Source organism: Schistocerca cancellata, chromosome 10 (assembly GCF_023864275.1).
Source record: "Schistocerca cancellata isolate TAMUIC-IGC-003103 chromosome 10, iqSchCanc2.1, whole genome shotgun sequence".
Classification (NCBI taxonomy): Eukaryota; Metazoa; Arthropoda; class Insecta; order Orthoptera; family Acrididae; genus Schistocerca; species Schistocerca cancellata.
The window spans coordinates 214,854,736-214,877,940 of NC_064635.1; the positions used below are offsets into that span (position 1 = coordinate 214,854,736).

At 43.1% G+C, this 23,205-nt stretch overlaps 1 protein-coding gene across 4 annotated transcripts in view; it reads right to left on the reverse strand.

Annotated features, from left to right (window-relative positions):
• Nucleotides 1–11,088, reverse strand: part of LOC126106648 (zinc finger and SCAN domain-containing protein 21-like) — a 210,078-nt gene extending 198,990 nt beyond the window's left edge. For all 4 annotated transcript variants that reach the window (XM_049913006.1, XM_049913005.1, XM_049913008.1 and 1 more), the window contains exons 1-2: nucleotides 10,299–11,088; nucleotides 6,911–6,979 (exon numbers count right to left, since the gene is read on the reverse strand). In XM_049913006.1, coding sequence (XP_049768963.1) covers nucleotides 6,911–6,979; nucleotides 10,299–10,961 — 732 coding nt within the window. In that variant the 5' untranslated portion in view covers nucleotides 10,962–11,088. The remainder of the gene's footprint in view (nucleotides 1–6,910; nucleotides 6,980–10,298) is intronic.
• Between the last annotated feature and the right edge of the window lie 12,117 nt (nucleotides 11,089–23,205).

The window sequence follows — 23,205 nt, forward strand, 5'->3', positions numbered from 1 at the left end:
CGTGTAACATGACCCCACCATCTAAGCCTGTTCGCCCTGACTGCTACATCTGTAGAGTTCATTCCCAGTTTTTCTTTGATTTCCTCATTGTGGACACCCTCCTGCCATTGTTCCCATCTACTAGTACCTGCAATCATCCTAGCTACTTTCATATCCGTAACCTCAACCTTGTTGATAAGGTAACCTGAATCCACCCAGCTTTTGCTCCCATACAACAAAGTTGGTCGAAAGATTGAACGGTGCACAGATAACTTAGTCTTGGTTCTGACTTCCTTCTTGCAGAAGAGAGTAGATCGTAGCTGCGCGCTCACTGCATTAGCTTTGCTACACCTCGCTTCCAGTTCTTTCACTATGATGCCATCCTGTGAGAATATGCATCCTAAGTACTTGAAACCGTCCACATGTTCTAACTTTGTTCCTCCTATTTGGCACTCAATCCGTTTATACCTCTTTCCCACTGACATTACTTTTGTTTTGGAGATGCTAATCTTCATTCCATAGTCCTTACATTTCTGATCTAGCTCTGAAATATTACTTTGCAAACTTTCAATCGAATCTGCCATCACAACTAAGTCATCCGCATATGCAAGACTGCTTATTTTGTGTTCACATATCTTAATCTCACCCAGCCAGTCTATTGTTTTCAACATATGATCCATAAATAATATGGACAACACTGGAGACAGGTTGCAGCCTTGTCTTACCCCTGAAACTACTCTGAACCATGAACTCAATTTACCGTCAACTCTAACTGCTGCCTGACTATCCATGTAAAGACCTTTAATTGCTTGCAAAAGTTTGCCTCCTATTCCATAATCTTGTAGAACAGACAATAACTTCCTCCTAGGAACCCGGTCATATGCCTTTTCTAGATCTATAAAGCATAGATACAATTCCCTGTTCCACTCATAACACTTCTCCATTATTTGCCGTAAGCTAAAGATCTGGTCCTGACAACCTCTAAGAGGCCTAAACCCACACTGATTTTCATCCAATTGGTCCTCAACTAATACTCTCACTTTCCTTTCAATTATACTTCAGAAGAGTTTACCCACAACGCTGATTAAAGAGATACCTCTGTAGTTGTTACAATCTTTTCTGTTTCCATGTTTAAAGATTAGTGTGATTACTGCTTTCGTCCAGTCTGATGGAACCTGTCCCGACTCCCATGCCATTTCAATTATCCTGTGTAGCCATTTAAGACCTGACATTCCACTGTATTTGATGAGTTCCGACTTAATTTCATCCACCCCAGCTGCTTTATTGCACTGCAATCTATTGACCATTTTCTCCACTTCCTCAAATGTGATCCTATTTCCATCATCATTCCTATCCCATTCTACCTCGAAATCTGAAACATTACTGATTGTATTTTCACCTACATTGAGCAACTCTTCAAAATATTCCCTCCATCTGCCCAAGGCATCAACAGGATTCACCAGCCGTTTTCCTGACCTGTCCAAAATACTTACCTTGACCCATAGTCTCCGCTCCAACCTGTTTCCAAAGTCTTCCCAAGATTTCTTCTTGGATGCTGCAATTATGTGTTTGGCTTTGTTTCTTCCTTCAACATAATTTTCTCTGTCTACCTGAGTTCTAGTATGTAGCCATTTTTGATACGCCTTCTCTTTCCTTTTACAGTCTGCCTTGACTGTGTCATTCCACCAAGCTGTTTGCTTCATCCTACCTTTACACACTACTGTTCCAAGACATTCTTTAGCCACTTCTAGTACTGTGTCCCTGTACCTTGTCCATTCCTTTTCCAATGACTGTAATTGACTACATTCAACTAACTGGTACCTTTCGGAGATCGCTGTTATGTACTTGTGCCTCATTACCGTATCCTGAAGTTTCTCCACTCTTATCCTCCTACATATGGACCTCAACTCCTGCACTTTCGGCCTCACAATCCCAATTTCACTGCAGATTAAATAATTATCAGTGTCATCAAAGAATCCCCTGAATACACGTATGTCCCTCGCAGCCTTCCTGAATTCCTGATCTGTTATTATAGAGTCAATGACAGATCTGGTTCCCCTGCCTTCCCAAGTATACCGGTGAATGTTCTTCAGTTTAAGAAAGGAGTTTGTGATTACTAAGCCCATACTGGCACAGAAATCCAAGAGTTTTTTCCCGTTCCTGTTGGCCTCCATATTCTCTCCACATTTACCCATAACCTTTTCATACCCTTGTGTTCGATTTCCAATCCTGGCATTAAAATCTCCCATGAGCAGAACACTGTTCTTGTCCTTTATTCTAACAACTACATCACTGAGTGCCTCATAAAAACTATCCATCTTATCTTGATCTGTCCCTTCACAATGCGAATATACTGACGCAATCCTAATTTTCTTGCTAGACACTGTCAAATCTATCCACATCAGTCGTTCATTTACATACCTTATTGCAACTACGCTGGGTTCCATTTCTTTCCTGACGTAAAGACCTACACTCCATTGCGCTATTCCTGCTTTGACTCCTGACAAGTAGACCTTGTATTCTCCCACTTCCTCTTCTTTCTCACCCCTTCCCCGAATGTCACTAACTGCTAAAACGTCCAGCCCCATCTTACTTGCAGCCTCTGCCAGCTCTACCTTCTTCCCAGAGTAGCCCCCATTGATATTAATAGCTCCCCACCTCATTACCATTTGTTTGCCAAGTCGTATCTTAGGAGTCCCTGGTTTGTCAGTTGGAGGTGGGACTCCGTCACCTCCAAAGGTCCGAGGCATTTTGCTCTGATTGTTGCCAGCATCATATTTAAAGTACCAGGGAAGCAGTTTGCTAGCCTTACTTGCCCCAAGTCCCATTGGGTTTTATCCCTAACGGTTGAGGGATTAACCGGGGGATTTGCTAGTCTTTGCCGTATGAGCACAAAGGTGACCATGACTCAGAATATGTCCGAGATGCCCAGCCTTATTCCAAAGTAACTGGTATCCCGCCTGTCGGGACCACTTACTTGGCCACTCATATGTTGTCCATGGTTCATGAACTAGGACATGACTACAGGAACCCACACCATGAACCACATTTATGCTGATCATTTCAAAACTCAGTGGGTTGATTCCATAACATCCCAACTTGCAAGATAGTGGTTAGGCATCAACCTAAGAGTACAACTTAAATTTTACGGTACATTGTTTTTCATGAAAGCTTTCTACACAACTGAATTTCATTATGCCGCCACATAATTTCATACACTCAAAGTCATGTCAATGTTCATCAAGTCCTATTTTCCCAATGAATCTGTCATCTTGTATAGCCAGTCAATGCCACCAGTTTACTACTGTCATTGTGTATTTAACATTGTTTTCTTACATCATAAGTTTCAGTGCACTGTATGGGGATTTCTAAATGATTTATGTTAGTAGATGCACTTCCTACAATTTAGTAGCCTACATATAATGGATAGGTTGAAGTTAGATATAGTGGGAATTAGTGAAGTTCGGTAGCAGGAGGAACAAGACTTTTGGTCAGGTGAATACAGGGTTATAAATACAAAATCAAATAGGGGTAATGCAGGAGTAGGTTTAATAATGAATAAAAAAAATAGGAGCGTGGGTAAGCTACTACAAACAGGATAGTGAATGCATTATTGTGGCCAAGATAGACATGAAGCCCATGCCTACTACAGTAGTACAAGTTTATATGCCAACTAGCTCTGCAGATGATGAAGAAATTGATGAAATGTGTGATGAGATAAAAGAAATTATTCAGATAGTGAAGGGAGACGAAAATTTAATAGTCATGGGTGACTGGAATTCGAGAGTAGGAAAAGGGAGGGAGGGAAACACAGTGGGTGAATATGGATTGGGGGAGAGAAATGAAAGAGGAAGCCGTCTGGTAGAATTTTGCACAGAGCATAACTTAATTATAGCTAACACTTAGATCAAGAATCATAAAAGAAGGTTGTATACGTGGAAGAATCCTGGAGATACTAGAAGGTATCAGGTACATTACATAATGGTAAGACAGAGATTTAGGAACCAGGTTTTAAATTGTAAGACATTTCCAGGGGCAGATGTGGACTCTGACCACAATCTATTGGTTATGAACTGTAGATTAAAACTGAAGAAACTGCAAAAAGGTGGGAATTTAAGGAGATGGGACCTGGATAAACGGACTAAACCAGAGGTTGTACACAGCTTCAGGGAGAGCATAAGGGAACAATTGACAGGAATGGGGGAAAGAAATACAGTACAAGAAGAATGGGTAGCTCTGAGGGATGAAGTAGTGAAGGGAGCAGAGGATCAAGTAGGTAAAAAGACGAGGGCTAGTACAAATCCTTCGGTAACAGAAGAAATATTGAATTTAATTGATGAAAGTAGAAAATATAAAAACGCAGTAGATGAAGCAAGGCAAAAGGGAGTACAAACGTCTCAAAAATGGGATGGACAGGAAGTACAAAATGGCTAAGCAGGGATGGCTAGAGGACAAATGTAAGGATGTAGAGGCTTATCTCACTAGAGGTAAGATAGATACTGCCTCAGGAAAATTACAGAGACCTTTGGAGAAAAGAGAGCCACTTGTATGAATATCAAGAGCTCAGATGGAAACCCAGTTCTAAGCAAAGAAGGAAAAGCAGAAAGGTGGAAGGAGTATATAGAGGGTCTATACAAGGGCAATGTATTTGAGGACAATATGATGGAAATGGAAGAAGATGTAGATGAAGATGAAATGAGAGATACAATACTGGGTGAAGAGTCTGACAGAGCACTGAAAGACCTAAGTCGAAACAAGGCCCCAGGAGTAGACAACATTCCATTAGAACTACTGACGGCCTTGGGAGAGCCAGTCCTGAAAAAACTCTACCATCTGGTGAGCAAGATGTATGAGACAGGCGAAATACCCTCAGACTTCAAGAAGAAGATTATAATTCCAATCCCAAAGAAAGCAGGTGTTGACAGATGTGAAAATTACCGAACTATCAGTTTAATAAGTCACAGCTGTAAAATACTAATGCGAATTCTTTACAGACGAATGGAAAAACTGGTAAGAGCCGACCTCAGCGAAGATCAGTTTGGATTCCGCAGAAATGTTGAACACGTGAGACAATACTGACCCTATGACTTATCTTAGAAAATAGATTAAGGAAAGGCAAACCTACATTTCTGGCATTTGTAGACTTAGAGAAAGCTTTTGACAATGTTGACTGGAATAGTCTCTTTCAAATTCTGAAGGTGGCAGGGGTAAAATACAGGGAGCGAAAGGCTATTTACAATTTGTACAGAAACCAGATGGCAGTTATAAGAGTCAAGGGGCATGAAAGGGAAGCAGCAGTTGGGAAGGGAGTGAGACAGGGTTGTAGCCTCTCCCCAATGTTATTCAATCTGTATATTGAGCAAGCAGTAAAGGAAACAAAAGAAAAATTCAGAGCAGGTATTAAAGTCCATGAAGAAGAAATAAAAACGTTGAGTTTCACCGATGACATTGTAATTCTGTCAGAGACAGCAAAGGACTTGGAAGAGCAGTTGAACAGAATGGACAGTGTCTTGAAAGGAGGATATAAAATGAACATCAACAAAAGCAAAACGAGGATAATGGAATGTAGTCGAATTAAGTCAGGTGATGCTGAGGGAATTAGATTAGGAAATGAGACACTTAAAGTAGTAAAGGTGTTTTGCTATTTGGGGAGCAAAATAACTGATGATGATCAAAGTAGAGAGGATATAAAATGTAGACTGGCAATGGCAAGGAAAGCGTTTCTGAAGAAGATAAATTTGTTAACATGGGGTATAGATTTAAGTGTGAGGAAGTCGTTTCTGAAAGTATTTGTATGGAGTGTAGCCATGTATGGAAGTGAAACATGGATGATAAATAGAACATGGACAAGAAGAGAATAGAAGCTTTTGAAATGTGGTGCTACAGAAGAATGCTGAAAATTAGATGGGTAGATCACATAACTAATGAGGAGGTACTAAATAGAATTGGGGAGAAGAGGAGTTTGTGGCACAACTTGACAAGAAGAAGGGACCAGTTGGTAGGACATGTTGTGAGGCATCAAGGGATCACAAATTTAGCATTGGAGGGCAGCGTGGAGGGTAAAAATCATAGAGGGAGACCAAGAGACGAATACACTAAGCAGATTCAGAAGGATGTAGGTTGCAGTAAGTACTGGGAGATGAAGAAGCTTGCACAGGATAGAGCAGCATGGAGAGTGGCATCAAACCAGTCTCAGGACTGAAGACACCACCACCACCACCACCACCACCACCACCACCAACAACAACAACAACAACAACAACAACAATATAATTCTTACACTTGCTGACCACTTGGAATTGGCTCCGTACATATTCCACAGAACGTTTTAGTGGTTCTTATGTGAAATTGTTGATATTCACAGTCGCATTTATTCCCCCCCCCCCCCCCCCAAATGCCGACATTTGTGAGGTTGTAGTTAGGATGGCACCTACAAGTACTGTTTAAATTTGTGTGACTGAAATGCATTATTTGTGGCACAAAAATTGCCAACTGCACTACAAAATGGAAATACCAGCTACACTGTAACCACACTTCCGCTGAGTGTGTTTATCGCCTTGCATGACATCAGACAAAAGATACAGGCAACAGGCTCTATGACACGGGTATCAAACTGCTTAATGAACTTTCGAAGTACCCATGTGGATGTTGCTCTGCAGGTGTTTATTACTAATAGGTGTTTTTATATTAATACATAATGCCTCTCGGAAAGGTAGACTACCTTTCTTTGCACCATACAATCTATAAATAATTGAAATGCATTGTGTTTCTGTAATTGTTTCCTGCAAGATAAGACATGATTTGTAGCACCTGTTGAAAATAAAAAAGTATTGTTTTTTATGGGAAATATGTAATAAACTGCCTTTCTATGTTATGCAATACAATTATTCACAGCAGCATAGGAAGAATACAAAAGTAAAGCTGCCCTCACCTCTTTAAAGATGCTTCGTGTGTCCTGTATACCACTGTGGTCATCAGGCACCTCCCACTCTTGCAGACACTGAAAAGATGTGCACCAAGTTACTATTGTGCGAACTACAAATACCACACACATGTTTAAGTTGTGTCATGTCCACCACGAAACTTTTTTTCTTTTTGTGTAATGAGTAGCAAATAACATACAGAGAGCCAGTTCTATATAATTTGGTGCCCTTTGCAATTAATAGTTTTTTAAGGAGGGGCAGGGCTGCCAAATGGAAGTTTTAATGTTATACTCCTTATTGAACACAAAGAAAACAAAAAGCATACACATTTCCATACAGTGGGAAAACAACTATGTCACCTTACACATAGATGACAAACCTATATACTGTGTAATGAACACGAACTAGTTAAGGATGAATACTGACAGTCAGTTGACATGGAAATAACACAAAAAAAGAGACTGGCATATAGAACATCGTCAGCATTTTAGACTCATCAGACTCCATCTTCAATTCATAACAACAGCCAAAGTCATGTGGTGACACACTGTTCCTATGTCCACCTAGTTCTCACATATGGATTCTTTTTTGGGGTTTAAAAGCACAAAACATGGGCACTATTTTCAAACTGAGGACGATAAGAATTTTAACTAAAATTAGTAGTGAGATTCATTGTAAAGATCTATTTAAAAAACTGGATATCCTTACTCAACCAAGTTAGCACTTCTTCCAATCTGTTGTGTGTATCAGTGAAAACATTATTAAGTATGTTACTTCACTAGGAGTTCCATACACACTCATGGAAAAAGAGCCAGTTTGGAGTTACATTTTCAAAGGTAAAACAAACAAAACAGAATTTTCTATAAGAAATAAATTGCACAATAAACCGTCAAATGAAAGATCCATTTTCCAAACATTACAGTGCAAGATCAGGAGGTGTTAATACAAAATAAAACAAGGGATTAACAATGATCTTTTTTCACCATAGAATATGCCTGAGTCATCTCCTGTACCAACTATTGTTTTAATGAAGCTTTATGTTTGAGATTTCCAGCTGCATTAGCTCTCCGATAGTGAGCTTCCATTCTGTTTGCAAGTGCACTTTTGTATGCTTATGTTCTTCAGCCATAGTCTCAACATATATTTTCCACTTTGTTACTCATGAAATGAGCTGTTTCATTGACGAAGATGTACATCATCTCCTTTTCATGTGTACGGTACTTCTTGGAAAGAAGCCTATGCAGAAATCCTTTTATAACATCATAAAATGATGAAATCATTAACAACAATAATAAATGATAAAACAATGATCTCACAGTATACCCTATACGTTATGCGCTTTGTAATTAAGGGCCACACAATGTAAACAAACACGATCAACAGATGAAAACACAACTTGGATATAGACAGTGTCTTCATGATTTTCTAATTAATATTTATCCATTGTAATTTAGCAACGAAGCACTATACATATAATAATCATTATTACCACTTTGTACATGAATGGTGAGCACGATGTATGAGACAGGCGAAATACCCTCAGACTTTAAGAAGAATATAATAATTCCAATCCCAAAGAAAGCAGGTGTTGACAGATGTGAAAATTACCGAACTATCAGTTTAATAAGTCACAGCTGCAAAATACTAACGCGAATTCTTTACAGACGAATGGAAAAACTGGTAGAAGCCGACCTCGGGGAAGATCAGTTTGGATTCCGTAGAAATGTTGGAACACGTGAGGCAATACTGACCTTACGACTTATCTTGGAAGAAAGATTAAGAAAAGGCAAACCTACGTTTCTAGCATTTGTAGACTTAGAGAAAGCTTTTGACAATGTTGACTGGAATACTCTCTTTCAAATTCTGAAGGTGGCAGGGGTAAAATACAGGGAGCGAAAGGCTATTTACAATTTGTACAGAAACCAGATGGCAGTTATAAGAGTCGAGGAGCATGAAAGGGAAGCAGTGGTTGGGAAAGGAGTGAGACAGGGTTGTAGCCTCTCCCCGATGTTATTCAATCTATATATTGAGCAAGCAGTAAAGGAAACAAAAGAAAAATTCGGAGTAGGTATTAAAATTAATGGAGAAGAAGTAAAAACTTTGAGGTTCGCCGATGACATTGTAATTCTGTCATAGACAGCAAAGGACTTGGAAGAGCAGTTGAACGGAATGGACAGTGTCTTGAAAGGAGGATATAAGATGAGCATCAACAAAAGCAAAACGAGGATAATGGAATGTAGTCAAATTAAGTCGGGTGATGCTGAGGGAATTAGATTAGGAAATGAGACACTTAAAGTAGTAAAGGAGTTTTGCTATTTAGGGAGTAAAATAACCGATGATCGTCGAAGTAGAGAGGATATAAAATGTAGACTGGCAATGGCAAGGAAAGCGTTTCTCAACAAGAGAAATTTGTTGACATCGAATATAGATTTAGGTGTCAGGAAGTCGTTTCTGAAAGTATTTGTATGGAGTGTAGCCATGTATGGAAGTGAGACATGGACGATAACTAGTTTGGACAAGAAGAGAATAGAAGCTTTCGAAATGTGGTGCTACAGAAGAATGCTGAAGATAAGGTGGGTAGATCACGTAACTAATGAGGAGGTATTGAATAGGATTGGGGAGAAGAGAAGTTTGTGGCACAACTTGACTAGAAGAAGGGATCGGTTGGTAGGACATGTTCTGAGGCATCGAGGGATCACAAATTTAGCATTGGAGGGCAGCGTGGAGGGTAAAAATCGTAGAGGGAGACCAAGAGATCAATACACTAAGCAGATTCAGAAGGATGTAGGTTGCAGTAGGTACTGGGAGATGAAGAAGCTTGCACAGGATAGAGTAGCATGGAGAGCTGCATCAAACCAGTCTCAGGACTGAAGACCACAACAACAACATGAATATTATGCCCTGCCTTACCACTGTACTTATTATGGTCCATTTAAGGACATATTTAAATGTTTGCCATTTTATAACTTTTAATTTGAGACACCTAAAATTTTGTTTCATATATCAGTTTCAATGTGGTAAACGATCAAGTTTGTAATTATTGTAATATTTTGTTCCCGTGCACATGTTATGTTACTGTTTGTAATTATTAGCGCACTTTGCTACCGTTCACATGTATTGTCAAAGTACCTCAATTTCTAACTCTTACTTTGCAATGCACAACTCATCCCACAGCCACACGATTCTTTATTTAGATCAACGGTAAAAGAATAAATCTAATGTTTTGCTGGGGTTTCGTCTCTAGGATTCGCATGAATGTTATAATACTTTCTATCGTAGCTCACACTTGTTATATTTTAATTACATGGAGTATTTTTGATTACGTGATAAGTTACTTTTACATTTTAAATCACTTCATACATTCGTTCTAATTTCATTGGATTGTTCCCTACTTACATTTGAACTGCATGCTTCTGCAACGTTTTTCTGTTGACCATCAGTTAAATGGCTGGGGAGATCGCTTGCAATACGCAGCGAACTGTTATCAGTTTGTTGATGCTCTGATGGACAGCACATTTGTTTACTATTTCCGCTTTGGTTATGTGAGGTTGTGTCTTTTACCACATTAATTTCAGTTATTCGTCTAATAGGATCACTATCCTCACACACTACACTGTTGACAGGGGTTTCTCCACTACGTTTTTCGTAACACTTTAGCGACTGTAATAAATACTCTTCCAATCTTGCATTTGAACTGAGAACTGTATCTAGCTTTGTATTTATTGCCGAGTTATCATGTGATATTTCATATGTTAACTTGAGAAGTTTTTCTACAAGCTCCAGTAAGCAACTGTTTACACTGTTCTCTACGCTTTTAGGTTCATGCGCTTCTTTTCCTCCGACAAGTTCGATACCTAACCTATTTTCGCAAGCTTCACAATGAAACTTAATTTGCTCTTTAGAACACGACACTGCACGAGCCGCTCTGTTACTAAGGCCTACACAATCACTGTGGAATGATTTTCTACACCACAATCCACACACTAAAGCTATTTCCTTGCTATTAACTGTTTTTTGGCACTTTACACACGATTTACTTCCGTCACTCGGCGCCATCATTGTTTTTACACGATCGCGTACTACCTGTAGCGACGACAGAGAATTCGGCACGCGATCTGTGCTCTAGCACGCACGCATAGCTCTACCGCGCCAGCCGGCCACCGCATTCTGAGCTGCGGCGCCGACCTGCTCGGACGCACTGCGCTGACGCCGATCTGAACGCCGCTACTACGTTATTCTCCGCCGACGCACGTGACTGCCGTGAAACGGCGTGCGCTCGCCGGTGTTCGTTATTGTATTTGCGACGACGCACACTGAACAAGACGGTGTGCGAACGCGGCGAAATACACGCGCTTAGTTTATTGCCCGTTTTAAACGGCAAAATTGTCGTTGAGTTTAGCTGTTCATGATGCTTGTCGTGACTTCGTCACGATGCGCGTGAGCAAAATTGTCGAGTCTTCCCAACATCACGACACCACGCAGCAGAGCTCCCACTCTGCTTCCACCGAAAGTAGGGATGATTCCGAGCCAGGGTCCGCGGCACTGCCCGGTAACCCGCGTTCCAGTAGCTTAGGGCCAGCTCTGCACCGGATACCCTACGGTGACAGCCAAGGTGCAACTGGCAATCCCAGCGTGCTGTCTGGTGACTTTCTCCAATGCCAGACGTCTGACTTTACCCGAACAGATCAACCATTCACTACAGTCAAGCGCGGTACCGGTAGGGACCGCCGAAAACAAAACACGACACACACAAAACACACTAGAAAGACACACAGACCCGAAGGCGAACCAGGCATGTCTGCTGTCAGCAGCAAAAAAGAAGCCACGGAGGACGTGGCTGCAGCAATTGCCGCCCGTCTACCTCACGATGACGAGGACACGAACGTGGCTAATGTCCCCACTTCAAACAGATTCAGTGAACTCACACATGACGCATACGACGCTCCCCGCCCTGGGGCAACAGCGTCTTCAAAGAAAATCCGCGTACCAACCGTCATTAGTTACCAGACAAAGGGCTATGTTGATTTCGTCAAGGAAATCAAACCAGGGATCAAAAGCAAGATACAGTGTACTTACAAAGGAGACACTGTTAAATTGCAACTCGACAACCCAGACGACTACCGCCATGTCCGCAACACCTCGCCCTTCGCGGTATGCAATATCACACGTATGACATAGAGCCAAACAGACCACAAAAAGTAGTCATTAAATATCTCCCTGACTTTGCGGAGCCGCTCGAGATAAAAGATGCGTTGACCGAACTCTACTTTGATGTCCAAAACGTAATTCAAATGCGCGAATACCAAGAAATAAATGGCAAATCACAGCTCGTGAAATTACCAAACTTCATAGCCACCATTGTAAAAGGTGAAAATGCTGGTGAAATCTACAAAGTAAAACGCCTTTACGATAGAATCCTACAGAAGGAAAGATGGCTCAACGCAGTGCTACCGCTGCCAGCGGTTGAATCACGGCAGCCGCAACCACCGAGCTGAACCACGTTGCGTAAAATGCGCAGGGCCCCATCATTCCTCTCTGTGCTCGAAACCCAAAGAGAAAGATCCAACGTGCGTACACTGCGGGGGAAACACCCAGCAAGCTACCGGAAATGCCCGAAATACACTCCTGGAAATGGAAAAAAGAACACATTGACACCGGTGTGTCAGACCCACCATACTTGCTCCGGACACTGCGAGAGGGCTGTACAAGCAATGATCACACGCACGGCACAGCGGACACACCAGGAACCGCGGTGTTGGCCGTCGAATGGCGCTAGCTGCGCAGCATTTGTGCACCGCCGCCGTCAGTGTCAGCCAGTTTGCCGTGGCATACGGAGCTCCATCGCAGTCTTTAACACTGGTAGCATGCCGCGACAGCGTGGACGTGAACCGTATGTGCAGTTGACGGACTTTGAGCGAGGGCGTATAGTGGGCATGCGGGAGGCCGGATGGACGTACCACCGAATTGCTCTACACGTGGGGCGTGAGGTCTCCACAGTACATCGATGTTGTCGCCAGTGGTCGGCGGAAGGTGCACGTGCCCGTCGACCTGGGACCGGACCGCAGCGACGCACGGATGCACGCCAAGACCGTAGGATCCTACGCAGTGCCGTAGGGGACCGCACCGCCACTTCCCAGCAAATTAGGGACACTGTTGCTCCTGGGGTATCGGCGAGGACCATTCGCAACCGTCTCCATGAAGCTGGGCTACGGTCCCGCACACCGTTAGGCCGTCTTCCGCTCACGCCCCAACATCGTGCAGCCCGCCTCCAGTGGTGTCGCGACAGGCGTGAATGGAGGGACGAATGGAGACGTGTCGCCTTCAGCGATGAGAGTCGCTTCTGCCTTGGTGCCAATGATGGTCGTATGCGTGTTTGGCGCCGTGCAGGTGAGCGCCACAATCAGGACTGCATACGACCGAGGCACACAGGGCCAACACCCGGCATCATGGTGTGGGGAGCGATCTCCTACACTGGCCGTACACCACTGGTGATCGTCGAGGGGACACTGAATAGTGCACGGTACATCCAAACCGTCATCGAACCCATCGTTCTACCATTCCTAGACCGGCAAGGGAACTTGCTGTTCCAACAGGACAATGCACGTCCGCTTGTATCCCGTGCCACCCAACGTGCTCTAGAAGGTGTAAGTCAACTACCCTGGCCAGCAAGATCTCCGGATCTATCCCCGATTGAGCATGTTTGGGACTGGATGAAGCGTCGTCTCACGCGGTCTGCACGTCCAGCACGAACGCTGGTCCAACTGAGGCTGGTCCACTGCGAAAGGTGGATATACACTGTACTAGTGCCGACATTGCGCATGCTCTGTTGCCTGTGTCTATGTGCCTGTGGTTCTGTCAGTGTGATCATGTGATGTATCTGACCCCAGGAATGTGTCAATAAAGTTTCCCCTTCCTGGGACAATGAATTCACGGTGTTCTTATTTCAATTTCCAGGAGTGTATATTGAAATGGCACGAGCCATGAAAAACAACTCGAAACGAGAAGCTGGAAAGCCGAAACAAAAACCAGCCCCAGCCATAAACAGCACAAGTTTCCCGACGTTGAGAAGCCGTGGGAGCGTACCCACGGTTATTTAAAAGGGCGCCCAAAGGGAGCGAAGACGGGTAACGGCGGCCGCGCAGCAGCCAGCCCGGCGGACAACACGCCTGCCGCGCTACGTGCACTTCCCCACAGCGGGAGTGATCCCTGACGCAACCACAAGCCATCGCCGGCCTACTCACTTCGTTTGATCTGGCCAAAGCGGCCAGAACAATAAAAAGCACTGTGGCACAGCTTCAGGCAGCAAACACCTGACAAGGTCTCGAAGCTGATAGTACTAGCGTCTGCAGTTGTAAGTTTCTTCGGCGGACCTTAATACACTAGACAATCTGTACATAATAAACTGGAATGCTGACGGCATTCTGAGACAAAAGCATACTCTAGAACATTTTCTGGATGATATGGGAGTTGACATAGCTCTCTTAACAGAGACGCACCTCGACCCCGACCAAAATCTAGCGATTAGGAACTATTCCACGTATCGAAAAGACAGAGCGGACCGTCCAAAAGGCGGAACGCTAATACTAATTAAAAAGAGCATTGCTCACAGAGTGGTGGACGTCCTTCCACGCGAAAGAATGGAGGCGTCTGCCATAGAAATCAAGCTCGATCAGGGATTAGTCATTCTCGTAGCTGCTACCACCCTACAGGAAGAAACGTAACAGTCAGAGACCTGGGTTCCCTGTTAGGACTAGGGCCGAAAGTCACTGTGGCTGGAGACCTGCACTCCAAAAGCAGGACGTGGGATTGCCTCGCAAACAACGACAGTGGTGGCACGCTGTACAACTGTGTGCAGAACCACAATGATGTAACTATAATGGCGCCTGACGAACCGACCCTCTTTCCAAAATATGCCGATCACAGACCCGATATACTAGACATCTTTGTAACAAAAACTTCAACGGGGCTTACGACCCAGTGGTTATAAAAGAACTGGACTCTGACCACGACGCTGTCGGTATCGAAATCACAGGAGCCAGACACAACCGAAACAACAAAGTCTATTACACATATAGCACCGACTGGGACAGCTACAGGGACCTAGTCAGACAGCATACCACCGATCCACCTAGACTCACAAACCGTAGGGATACAGATCAAGCCGTGGATCACTTCACCCACATAATTAACGAGTGCAATATACAAACATCCACCAGAACGCGCCATCTAAATAGAAGGCAGGACCTACCTGAAGAAATTCAGGAACTACTACGCACAAAGAAACGCTTCCGTAAAAGGTGGCAGACTTACCGCGATCCCGAAGACAGGAGAATCGTAAACAGTCTAGCTCAGGAAATCAGGATACTCTTGGCTGAGTTCAGAAGCTCTCTCTGGGAACAAACTCTCCACGAAACCGGGAATAATCCACAAAAGTTGTGGCGGATAATCGAGTCGGGTAAGGAGTCCGCCAAATCCACGGCCAAAACGGTCTAGTCTACGACCCCCACGACAAAGCGGAGGCCACGGCAAATTCCTTGGAACTACAGTTCATGGAAGACATCGTCACTGATGACGAGGCAGACGACCAGGATGAAACGGTCATTCGCACAGTTCCGAGTATTTTACGAAGAGGCTCGGACAAAATTTTTCAACCTGCGACAGAACAGCAAATCTGCTCGGCCGTCAAAGGGCTCGGCAACAACAAATCCCCCGGTCCTGACGGCACCGAGCCACCCCAGCTCAAAAACGTACCCCCCTCAGCCATCCTTATCCTAACAAACACATTCAACTCCTGTCTTAAACATACCTACTTCCTATTCTCCTGGAAAACAGAAAAGGTCATAACCATACCCAAACCCGGAAAAAATCCCTTATTCCCACAAAACCGTAGACCCATTTCCCTCCTTTGTATCCTAGGAAAAATACGCCAATGCCTTATCCTAACCTCACTCCAAACATTCCTAACAGAGCGACATACAACCATCCCACAACAGTTCGGATTTAGCACCGACATGGCTCAATAACTCAGGCCACCCGAGTGGTCGAGCAGATTTGCAAGGCACGAGCCGAAGGCCAAAGCACGGGGGCCGTATTTCTAGATACAGAAAAGGCCTTCGACCGCGTACGGCACTACGGCTTGCTATACAAAATACACAACTATGGCTGCCCACACCACATTCTTAAAATACTGGCGTCCTTCCTAAGCGACAGGAAGTTCTACGTAAACCTGGAAAGACACAAGAGCGACCTCAAATCCATAGAGGCAGGCGTGCCCCAAGGTTCCGTACTCGGCCCAGTCCTTTACAGCATTTACACCAATGATATACCCCAAAGGGACGACACCCAATTAGCTCTCTCTGCGGACGACACGGCCGTATACGCCAGTCACTCTAACCTAAATTACATAGTATACAATCTCCAAAGGCACCTTGACGAAATTACGCAATGGTGCAGTCTTTGGAAAATTAAAATCAATGCTACGAAATAAAACGCCATCATGTTTACAACCAACAGACGGCCACCAAACCGGCAGATCACGATCGAAGACGACGACCTTCCCTGGTGTAACACCATCAAATACCTAGGGTTAAAGTTTGACAGCAAACTCCTCTGGAGCGAGCACATCACAAACCCCTAGCAACAAAGGCTCAGGATGACTTTTCCAGCTTTACCCGCTCCTGAAAGGAAACGGGCTCACCGCGCAAACAAAGCTAAAAATCTGGAAGACGGTGATCCTTCCAGCTCAACTCTATGGCTGCGAGATATGGGGCATGGCTACTGACACCCACATACGCAAATTGCGAGTCATTCAGAACAAAGCACTTTGTATCATCACAGACGCGCCATGGTTCGTCTAAAACGCCACTATACACAGGGATACAAACATGCCCACTGTATCGTCTATAATACAGTTGAGAACGCAAACATTTTAAGAAAATGCCGAAATATCACCTTACCGACTGATATCATCACTGGGCTCAGACCCATTCCACATCAACTACAAACATCCTAAAAACACAATATCCCGACACTTTAGGGTATAAATCATGATCCCCTCACACATCACACTTACAACTATACATGCACAAACAAACCCATCATGTTAACAAACCCAAAAGTCAGACAGCAGGCATTAGGCAAAGTCCACCGGCCCTTCGGAATACATGGACCGCAGTCCAGTCATGACAACGGCAACGGCAGCTCTCCCGCCTGGCTGCACATCTCCCCTACAGCCAGACCTCGCTGTCTGCGCGTGAGGAAGGAGAAACTGCGAACGCACCGCATTCAGATGACAATAAAATCACATTGCTTTCATATTTCTCAGCAATATAGATCACAAAGAAAACAAATTTTCAGTGCTGCTGCTGCTGTGGTCTTCAGTCCTGAGACTGGTTTGATGCAGCTCTCCATGCTACTCTATCCTGTGCAAGCTTCTTCATCTCCCAGTATCTACTGCAACCTACATCCTTCTGAATCTGCTTAGTGTATTCATCTCTTGGTCTCCCTCTACGATTTTTACCCTCCACACTGCCCTCCAATGCTAAATTTGTGATCCCTTGATGCCTCAAAACATGTCCTACCAACCGATCCCTTCTTCTAGTCAAGTTGTGCCACAAACTTCTCTTCTCCCCAATCCTATTCAATACCTCCTCATTAGTTACGTGATCTACCCACCTTATCTTCAGCATTCTTCTGTAGCACCACATTTCGAAAGCTTCTATTCTCTTCTTGTCCAAACTAGTTATCGTCCATGTTTCACTTCCATACATGGCTACACTCCATACAAATACTTTCAGAAACGACTTCCTGACACTTAAATCTATACTCGATGTTAACAAATTCCTCTTCTTCAGAAACGCTTTCCTTGCCATTGCCAGTCTACATTTTATATCCTCTCTACTTCGACCATCATCGGTTATTTTACTCCCTAAATAGCAAAACTCCTTTACTACTTTAAGTGTCTCATTTCCTAATCTAATTCCCTCAGCATCACCCGACTTAATTCGACTACATTCCATTATCCTCGTTTTGCTTCTGTTGATGTTCATCTTATATCCTCCTTTCAAGACACTGTCCATTCCGTTCAACTGCTCTTCCAAGTCCTTTGCTGTCTCTGACAGAATTACAATGTCATCGGCGAACCTCAAAGTTTTTACATCTTCTCCATGAATTTTAATACCTACTCCGAATTTTTCTTTTGTTTCCTTTACTGCTTGCTCAATATACAGATTGAATAACATCTGGGAGAGGCTACAACCCTGTCTTACTCCTTTCCCAACCACTGCTTCCCTTTCATGCCCCTCGACTCTTATAACTGCCATCTGGTTTCTGTACAAACTGTAAATAGCCTTTCGCTCCCTGTATTTTACCCCTGCCACCTTCAGAATTTGAAAGAGAGTATTCCAGTTAACATTGTCAAAAGCTTTCTCTAAGTCTACAAATGCTAGAAACGTAGGTTTGCCTTTTCTTAATCTTTCTTCTAAGATAAGTCGTAAGGTCAGTATTGCCTCACGTGTTCCAACATTTCTACGGAATCCAAACTGATCTTCCCCGAGGTCGGCTTCTACCAGTTTTTCCATTCGTCTGTAAAGAATTCGCGTTAGTATTTTGCAGCTGTGACTTATTAAACTGATAGTTCGGTAATTTTCACATCTGTCAACACCTGCTTTCTTTGGGATTGGAATTATTATATTCTTCTTGAAGTCTGAGGGTATTTCACCTGTCTCATACATCGTGCTCACCAGATGGTAGAGTTTTGTCATGACTGGCTCTCCCGAGGCCATCAGTAGTTCAAATGGAATGTTGTCTACTCCCGGGGCCTTGTTTCGACTCAGGTCTTTCAGTGCTCTGTCAAACTCTTCACGCAGTATCTTATCTCCCATTTCGTCTTCATCTACATCCTCTTCCATTTCCATAATATTGTCCTCAAGTACATCGCCCTTGTATAAACCCTCTATATACTCCTTCCACCTTTCTGCCTTCCCTTCTTTGCTTAGAACTGGGTTGCCATCTGAGCTCTTGATATTCATACAAGTGGTTCTCTTCTCTCCAAAGGTCTCTTTAATTTTCCTGTAGGCAGTATCTATCTTACCCCTAGTGAGACAGTATTATTTAAATAATTTCTGGCGAGCTGAAGACCTAACGTTTATCTGGCACAAGTTGGTGGCATACGGATAGACGCAATAGTTTCACAGATTTTTCGATCTCAGGTTGCCACGTACTTTAATCTGTGACTTATTTTAGTTTCAAAATCCAAAAACGCCTTCCGCACACATATGTTAATCTAAATATTTTATCACGTATGCAGGCTCGTTGGAGAGGCGTGCAAAGCTGTAAACTTAGTCCTTCTGGACAGTTTTGACGTGAAAGAATTTATCTCAGAAGAATTACATTACAGTTATCTGTTGCATCTGGTCATGAGCAATGGCACTTTCAACTAAAATGGTAAAAGGTCTCTAAAACAGATGTAAGTCGGCAATGTCATCAAAACAGCTAAAAAACTATCCTCGAAATTTCATCGAGATCACAATGAATTCTTCAGAACTCGCGTTTTCTTTAACGCTAGTGAACTTAGGAACATTGAGGCTGTTTTTTGTGTGAATTTGTTCCTTGCATAAGGCGATTTTCTTTTTAAAAGCATCAACATCTTATCAGAAGTATATTGTTTCTCACCTTGCAACGTCGTCACACAACACAACAGACGGGTGGAATCGGACGCTTCCATTGACCCGGTTTTTAAATAGAAAAATCGGTCCGGGCATGCCCTTAGACTCAACCAACGTATTTTGCAGCAATATATAAAATCTCTATACTATTAGTTAAATTCTGCAGAAAACTGTTGCAATTCACAGCGTAATAATGCGTGGGAGCACAGAAAACTTACTGTGCGTACCTAGGGCGACCAAAATTTGCACATGGTTTTAAGGGAGATAACCAACATCTGGCCATTTTTTAAATGGAGGTTTACGGGGATTTATTAGTAATAATTTTCAACCGCCCATCTGCATTGTATTTTCTTGGAATGATCGATATAAAATTGGCATACTTTGCTTACTTTCATTTTATTATGTCATACGATATCATATTTTGGGGTAACTTCATTGTCACTGATGAAAACTGGTTCACTTCAGACATGGTGCTCCCAAAACCGGATTTCTTAAACCAGTTTCCCCAATATCGTACCGCTTCTGGGTTGTCATCATCCCATTTACACGGGGCTCCCCAAAGCGTATTTCGTAAATAGATTTCCTAATGCCGCTTCAAGGTTATCATGTAAACACCTCAAAATCTGTTTTGGAAATCCGCTTCTGCTTGCCTGTTTTCCAATTCGGCAATCGATTTTCGCTCCCATGTAAACGCAACCGGTTTTGAAATGTGCTTGGGCTGTCAGGTTTAGTCTTATTTTTAAAAATGTTCGGCTAATGTGGACGGAGAGGCTTTTTGTACAGTAAAGAACAAATAGAAAAATTACACCGAAGCTGTTAACACCTCGTCTGATCGAAGAGAAACAGCGATGGTGCTGACGACATCAACCACTGTAACAGCCGTTTTCCAGGCGCCATGTTTAACTGGGCTACCAAATCCGCTTCAGACCTTAACATGTAAATACGACAGTGAAAAATAGTTTTCGAAATTCGTTTTTCGTGTTTCGGAAGATGCGTCGCATTTAAACGCAGTGAGTACTCTTACGGAAAGAATACGACACACTGGGACATTTCATGTTGACAGTCATTTGTTTTGCCGGCCGGTGTGGCCGTGCGGTTCTAAGCGCGTCAGTTTGGAACCGCGTGACCGCTACGGTCGCAGGTTCGAATCCAGCCTCGGGGATGGATGTGTGTGATGTCCTTAGGTTAGTTATGTTTAAGTAGTTCTAAGTTCTAGAGGACTGATGACCTCAGTAGATAAGTCCCATAGTGCTCAGAGCCATTTGAACCATTTTTTTAGTCCTTTGCTTTCGATTGCTGCCAACTTGTGTGTTCTATCAGTAGTGCCTCTTCGTCGCATAGCGAGCAAGTGGTTAAGAAATAACTAATGTAACGAGTACAGCTGAACATTAACATCTCTATTATGCGATTTCTGGAGTCCTTGTTACTTCTGTGTATAGTTTATACTACAGCTGCTGATCAGTTTAAGACGAACGCATCCGTGCGTTGCCCGTACCACATATATACTGTTGAGCTACCTACTTTCATTGTATTAAGATGACAAATCCTGTAACACTTGGGAGTAGACTTGGCCACTGTTTCTATGTTTCGATACAGTGTATCGATACCTGGAACTGTTTCAGTGTTTCGGAACGGCTATGGTTCACTGTTTCGAAACAGTGGTGTTTCATTCCGCCCTTTTCTCGGATCTCGAGCCAGACGCAGAAACTGTATCGTTGTTTCAAAATAAGACTGTTTCAGTCCACCTGCGCCTGGAACGGACTAATTGTATCGAAACAGTGATGTTTCATTCCGCTCTGTGTTGGACGAGATTCGGGCTCGGCACAGGTACTGAAACACAACATACCACTTCATGAAACACTTTCAAGAATGTCGAAATCTTTTGACAAGCTATAGCATGAAGCTCAAGATATCCGAAAATAAAGCTTCGTTTCTAGCTGACTGTCCTATTCCGAAATGGCGTAACATCTGCTTTATAAACACTAACTAAACAATAAAACAACGCATACTATTCGCATTCAAAATAATTAATATGTGAAAATCATTCAGTTAAATTACACTTTTTTTATAACATACGCTTCTCTGTTCATGTACAGTAATCATATTAAGAAACGCAAGTAAGACTACAACATTTTAAATAAAAAAAGGCGTAGAGTGACAGTTATTAGACATGTATATAAATTTGATGTAGGTATAATTGCAAGCAGTCTGTTTGCCATATCACTGATAGTGTAATGGTGAACGGGAAGCATCGTAAATTCATAGTAACGGTTCGAAACACCTTCAAACACAATTTTTTTCCTGTTATATTTTGTTATTTATTCGAATTATTTGGCGTTATTTGTGAGCCTATAGTCACTGTGTCTATTATCCACAATGATTCACTTTGTGTGCATGGAAATTAGCAGGATGGGTATATTAGCCATACTAATGGAATGTGGGAATCCCAGTAGCATATCTGTTGTTTCTGCAGTTTGCTCCCACCTCCAGTTCCGTTCGTGGTGGTTCTTCTGTCTTCAGCTAAGGCTTTCCTCAGCCAATTGAAAAGTATGAAAGTCACATGACACAAAAGCAGCGCGATTGCTGCAGGAAATACGAAACTGCCAAGAAGCCTAAGTGAAAGTTTCATACTTTCTGCGATATGATTAGCGCTCTCGCACCTCATTTGTGTTTATATGGACATACTTATACAGTAGACATTCAAGATGATAAAATGTGTAGGTTTATTAGATTACAAAACAAACTGTTTCACTGTTTCGAAACACCGTATCGAAACATTACATTGTACTGTTTCATTTGTTTCGAAACATTTACGTGTTTCAGTTTGCCCATCTCTACTTGGGAGTAAAGACCACTCGCCAGTCCTGCAAAGCGGCCCATCTCGCTGTCTGTGCCCGCACTTCTCAGCTCTGTGCCTCAGCAGCCTCGGACGAAACGGGCCCGTGACGTCACTGCTGGCCCACCTGTGTGATCGGTGTGCGACGGGCCGGCGTTGCCCGTCAGCCAGAGGGCGGACGAAACGAGACCGAACGCCAGTTCGCGGGCACGGCAGTGTTTTATGTTTTATTCCCACAACTAGGAGCACGTACTTTATTTCATCATTATTTTATGTAATTCTATTTCACACATGAAATTTTAGTCCGGGCCGGTCGTACAACGACCGCTTAAATCCAAGGTTAGCTAACCACGGAATAAGCTAACCACGGTATAGCTTTGACAGCGCGTTGTACGGTGCCATTTTAGTGTCTGGTTAGTTAACCCAGGAATAGCGATCTCGTTCAGTTAAGTTGGCAACAGCAGGAGAGCACTATGGGTGTTTTCGCGCGTTTTTGAGTTTATTTACGTCTCGTCGTCTGCTAAAAGAGCTCAATTAAAATGAGTGAAAAGCGATCGAGAGCCCAAAGCTGTTCTCTGGAAGATGTATTAAGGCTTGTCGATATCGTTCGCGATTTCAGAAGCACAACAGAGAACAAGGAAACGGATGCAGTATCGTGTAGTGAAAAGGTCAGTCAAAACATTTAACTAACCTTGTAATGCATGTATAATGAAGTATCTCTTGAAATTGGTTAAATGGTTAAGTTTTCGTTGCTTGACCAATAAGATATCTTTCCAAATTTCAGAACAAAGCATGGGAGAAA